At 41.1% G+C, this 6,066-nt stretch overlaps 1 protein-coding gene across 1 annotated transcript; it reads left to right on the forward strand.

Moving 5' to 3' along the window:
- The first annotated feature begins 1,944 nt into the window (after positions 1 to 1,944).
- Positions 1,945 to 2,790, forward strand: LOC141457630 (uncharacterized). Its single transcript, XM_074134833.1, has one exon. The coding sequence runs from the start codon at positions 1,945 to 1,947 to the stop codon at positions 2,788 to 2,790; it is 846 nt and encodes a 281-aa protein (XP_073990934.1).
- Positions 2,791 to 6,066: the final 3,276 nt, after the last annotated feature.

A 6,066-nucleotide genomic window follows, 5' to 3' on the forward strand; every position in this document is an offset into this window, starting at 1 on the left:
AAGATTTGCAAAGATTGAAAGAAGAAAGGAATGTAGCCAGAACTGCCTATGAACAAAGTCGCCTTCAAGAGGACAAGATCCGTCTAAAGGAAGCAGGTGCCCTCCTTAGGAAAGAGATAATCAATGCTAAGAGAAACTCCTATAATCAGTTCCTAGAAAATTTGGACTTCAGAAAAGATGGAGTACAGGCACATCGCTTCCTGTCCAAAATAAGTAAAAATATAGAGCCTGTTAAACGACAGCCTTTTGTTACCTCTTCTGGCAAAACCCTTACATCAAATGAGGATATTGCAAAGCTCTTCTGTTCATACTACGCTAAAATTAGTAGCTGGCAACCGGAACAGAAGAACCGAAAATTAAATCTTAAACTTCCTCCTACTTGCCTTAACGAGAAGGAAAATTCGCTTTTTCACACCCCATTTTGCTGGGCTGAGTTAGAAACAGCCCTCGATAAGTTGCCAATTAAGAAATGTGCCGGACCTGATAATATACCTCCTGAATTTATCAAGCACCTTGGCGGATCAGCAAGGAGCACTTTACTAAGATTTATGAATAAGGTTTGGGAACAAGGTGTCCCAAGTGTCTGGCGAAAGGCTGACATTCTACCCATCCCCAAGAAGGGTAAGCCGACCAACAGACCTGAAAACTGCAGGCCTATTGCCCTTACTAGTATGTTTTCAAAACTGTACGAACGATTACTGCTATCGAGATTGCAGGAATTCTTGGAAGAACGACAGTTGATTTCTGACAAGCAAGCCGGCTTCAGAAAGCACAGAAACACTGTGGAACAGGTAGCATATCTGTCTCAAGAGATAAAAAATGGTTTCCACCGAAAACAGAGCACAGTAGCGGTATTCGTGGATCTAAAGGCAGCCTTCGATAAAGTGTGGAGGGAAGGACTGATTCAAAAAATCAGAGACATTGGTGTGGCAGGAAACATGTACAAAAGCATTTTCTCTTTTCTGGCACAGAGATACATCCGGGTAAAATATAACGGGTCTTTTTCCCCATTCAAGCAGACGAGAAAGGGAGTCCCTCAGGGCGCTGTTCTTAGCCCTACCCTATTCTCGCTAATGATTAACGATGTTGTTGCAGCTATGGAGGCCATTCCCGGGGTCAGGGTGTTATTATACGCAGATGACCTTGTGATTTGGGCTACAAGCAGCCATGTAGATGCCATTGAGTCGTATCTAAACAAGGCGATGGAGACGCTGTATCAGTGGACTACAAACAACAAACTAGAGGTTAACATCTCTAAAACAGAATATCAGGTCTTCACACTTTCAACAAATAAGAAAGAGGTTCACATAAAGTTTAATAATCAAATACTCCCACAGACTGACTCTGCCACGTACCTTGGTATTAAGATGGATGGCAGGCTAGGCTGGAAAAAACATATTGATAAGTTGGTCCAGCAGGGAGAAGGAAGGCTGGGGCTGCTAAAGAGATTGGCGGGAATAAAATGGGGCGCGAACCAGGAGTTAATAACTCTGACCTATAAGACTTATATCAGGCCTACTATAGAATACGGGAATGAAGTTCTTCTGACTGCGTCAGATAACTCTTTAAAAGCGTTGGATCTACTACAAAATAAGGCGTTAAGGTTGATCACAGGAGCCGCAAAGTCAACACCCATTGCGGCTATGGAGATTCAGACTGGTATAGAACCCCTTCAAATCAGAAGAGAAATTTCAGCAATAAACCTCTTTGAAAGAGTAAAAAGGCTGAAGATAAAGCACTGGGATTTGCAAGAGTCGTCCGCCCAACGCTTGAAAACACAGAAACCACTCGCTGTTAAGGTTAGCGAAGTCATAGCAACAAGAGGCCTGGATCTAGGCAAGAAAACAACCTTTTGAGCGCAGCTGCGTGCAGTACGGACACTTGGCGGAGGCAAGGCTAAATCTTATGCAACCGCTTCTTCAGGATCAAACTTCCGAGCAGGAAATGAGAGCGTTGGCCCTGGAGACGATACACTCCCGATACCCCGCTCGGGACTGGCTACATATCTACACAGATGGTTCCGCCCGAGCGGCGACCCATAACGCAGGGGCCGGAGTGTACTGTCGAGAGTTCACGCTGGCTGAGCCAGTGGGTAGGATGTACACTAATTTTGATGGGGAGGTCAAAGCTATCTCCATGGCTCTGGCTAAATTAATAGAAGACAAAAAGGATAACCCCCAAATAGTGCTCTTTATTGATTCCCAGGCTGCAATACTGGCAATCTCTAGTAGACACTACACTGACCACTCGGAGGTGGGGATAGCAAGAAGCCACATAGCTGTTCTGATCGAGCGGGGAACTCGTGTCGTGCTCCAATGGGTGCCGAGTCATTGCGGCCTAACGGGTAACAAGCAAGCAGATGAGCTAGCCCGCAGAGGAGCCGAAATGCAGCAACCCGACACACCGCTCGCCTTCTCCGCTGTTAAAAAAGTAGTTAAGTCTTCTTATAATGAAGAAATAAAAAGGACCCAACAGCATCAAGCAGAAGGAAAGCGGTGGCGGACGCTACTTGAGAATCCTGTTTCGGTAACAGCTGCAAGAAAGGAGGCTGTGGCATGCTTTCGTATGACTACAGGGCATGACTACCTCCAAAAACATCTGCACAGGATTGGGGTGGTGGACAGCCCTATGTGTCCCCTGTGCCTGCAAGAGGAGGAAATGGATAGTCAGCACTTACCGGTCTGCCACGCCTTGATAGATGTCGCGAACGACAGCACAAATATAAATATCCATGACAATAAAGCCATTATGACCAAATTATATTGGGCTGCCAGAAGCCGAATGGACTGAGCACCAACGGCTTGGCGTTAAAAAAAAAAAAAACATTGATGATGAACACAGTGCGTTCTTCAAAGACTCAAACGAAGACTGTTCCTCCTTTCCCCAAGGGAATGTCACATCTTTGTTTAGTAAAGAGGTAAGTGGTTAAGCAGGGGGATTAGCGCCACCGTCGCTGAGTGAATACACGTTTAAAATCGCTCTTCAAAATTTGTGATGTTATTCAGTTTATTGCAATAAATTTAAACTTAATTTGTGTTTATGTTGTGCGTTAATCTATAGTTACTATTTGTGTTTAAAGGGAAAGCAATTGGAGAAGTTATTATTTCTATTGTTCTTGGGCCTTGTTTAGAAATTGGTTTTCGTTCTTTTTTGGAATACCTTAGCAAGGTAATAACTGGATGTTTTTGTTTTTTTTTTTGTAAGATATGTGTCATATAGAAATCGGTGGAATAAAACAAGAAACAAGAAAAAACAGTAAAATAAGTGAATTAGAAGCATGGTGAAGCAATTGCAGTTGTAACAGGATCGTGCATGTTCATGACGCAGACATACGTAGTACAAAAACACTGCATTGTTGTCCAGCTGATAACATTGACCTACATAATAAAATATATAGTTCATGCTGAGGCTTTAAACTCTAGAGCTGTCACTTTTAGTTTTTGCAATTTTTATTATTCGTATTTAAACTGTGTGGGCTTAATGTACTAGTTGATTGGCCTGATAAGTGCGAGCTGTATATATCTTGTATGCCTCCTAAACCGGAGCGATCATTTTCTTCGACCTTTTCTTCTCCATCTTCTGCTCGTCCTAAGAAAGTGAGAACTCTTAAATAGACATATTAAGAAGCTTCCCTCAGCTTTGAAGATGGCCGAGAAAAAATCTAGTACGAAGGACGTTAGTAACTTTTCTTTGGCAGAACTGATGGTTTCTACGACTAATCTTTTAGATTCGAAGCTTGCGTTATTTGCCACCAGAGATGATTTGAACGCTAAGCTAGCGTTGTTGGCCACCAAAGACGATATTGGGTGCCTTCGGGAAGATTATTTGGCCTTAAAAGAAGAAAATCGTAAAATGATGGATGAAATTGCGCGACTGAGCTCTATTAATGAAAAGAATACTATGTGTATGGAAGAATTTGATTGCAGACTACGTCGTAATAATATTATTCTTACTGGACTTTCTTTTAACCCCACTGATGACTTAGTCAAAACGGCTGCAGATTTCTTTCGTCAGGTGTTAAATGTAGAGCTCAATAATGACTATTTGAATGTGACTCCTCTGTTAGGTGTTGCTGGTGAGACAAATTTTATTGGTTTCATTCGTTCGTACATCTGATAAGTTACTGGTGTTAAGGGCAGCCAGACGATTGAGAAATACAGGGTTTTCTATCCAGCAAGACTTTCCACTAGCTGTTCGACAGAAAAGATCGAAGCTTCTCGTTTTGAGGAAGGAAATTTTGCGAAGAAAACCAGATACAAAAATATATGTGACTCGTGATTATGTAAGTATTTTGGGTCTCAAGTTCGAGTGGTCTTCAGTTAATGGTCTTTTGTTTGAAAATAGTGATGACATTGCAAAATTATCTGAGATTCTGAGTTTGGATTTATCTAACTTCGTAAATACTCTACTTTTGAATACACTGCCTCCAAATCACTTTACCGCACCTACTGTTGGGACTCTGGCATCCAAATCACGTACTTCTTCCAATTTTAAACCTACGTCTTGAGGGAATGCTGTAGTTGGAAGTTGGACAACAATGTTTCGTATTCTGGTAATTTAACTTTATGTTTTTACAATACTGCAGGTTTAAAGAAGAATGTGAACGATAGTTTGTTTTTAGATTTAATTAAGTGATTTGATTTCTTTGCGTTACTAGCAACCTTTGTTTCAAGGAGCATTTTTCCTTTTACAGCAGCTTTTTTTCTGAATTTTAATTTACGAGGTGTGTTCAAAAAGTAACGGGAATTTTTAAATTTCGCGGGTTTGGAGAGTCTGATTGTAAAATTTTTTTTTTATTATGTTGGTACACATGCCCCTGAAGTACGATAAAATTTTCAGTAATATTCATTGTTTACTTCTTAAGTGGCAGCCGTTAAGGTTAGACGTGTTTTTCGAGCTTGGCGATTTTTGTTTATTGAAAAAAATGGATCAAAGAATTTGTATTAAATTTTGCGTAAAAAATGAAATAAAGTGTAATAAAGTGTGTGAAATGTTAATAAGTGAGTCTGCTATGAGTAAAACAAGGATTTACGAGTGGTATAAGCGTTTCCAAGATGGCCGCGAAAACGTTGAAGATGACGAACGACCTGGACGTCCAAGCACATCAACAACCGATGAAAACGTGAAAAAAGTGAGAGAAATGGTTATGAACGATCGCCGAATCACAATCAGAGAAGTCGCTGATGATGTTGCCATATCAATTGGCTCATGCCATGAAATTTTTTCGGATGTTTTGGGTATGAAACGTGTGGCAGCAAAATTTGTTCCAAAATTGTTGAATTTCGAACAAAAACAGCGGAGAATGGAAGTTGCTCAAGAGTCACTCAATGAAGTCGACAACGATGCGGATCTACTGAAACGTGTTATAACAGGTGACGAAACATGGGTTTACGGATATGATGTCGAAACTAAGGCTCAATCGTCCCAGTGGAGGCATTCTGGATCGCCAAGACCGAAAAAGGCTCGACAAGTGCGGTCGAATGTGAAGGTTATGCTCACTGTGTTCTTCGATTTTAATGGCATAGTGCATCATGAATTCTTGCCACAAGGTCAAACAATCAATAAGGAGTACTACCTACAAGTTCAACGCCGTTTGCGTGAAGCAATCCGAAAAAAACGCCCGGATTTGTGGCAAAACAATTCATGGATTTTGCACCACGATAATGCACCTGCTCACACTTCATTGCTTGTTCGTGAATTTTTGGCCAAAAACAAAACTTTAACGATGCCCCAGCCTCCATATTCGCCAGACATGGCTCCATGTGACTTTTTTCTATTTCCAAACATAAAGAGAACATTAAAAGGCCGTCGTTTTACAAGCATAGATGACATTAAAAGCGAATCGCTGAAAGAGCTGAAAGCTATCACAAAGATCGAGTTTCAGAAGTGTTTCGAGGATTGGAAAAAGCGCTGGCACAAGTGTATTGTATGCGAAGGGGACTACTTTGAAGGCGACAATATTAATGTAGATGAATAAATAAATATTTTTTTCAAAAAACGAAAATTCCCGTTACTTTTTGAACACACCTCGTACATTGGGTCTCAGCGACAAGGTCTATTCATTTT

Source organism: Rhodnius prolixus, unplaced genomic scaffold (assembly GCF_049639745.1).
Source record: "Rhodnius prolixus isolate KJV_2025 unplaced genomic scaffold, Rpr scaffold_40, whole genome shotgun sequence".
NCBI classification, from domain to species: Eukaryota; Metazoa; Arthropoda; class Insecta; order Hemiptera; family Reduviidae; genus Rhodnius; species Rhodnius prolixus.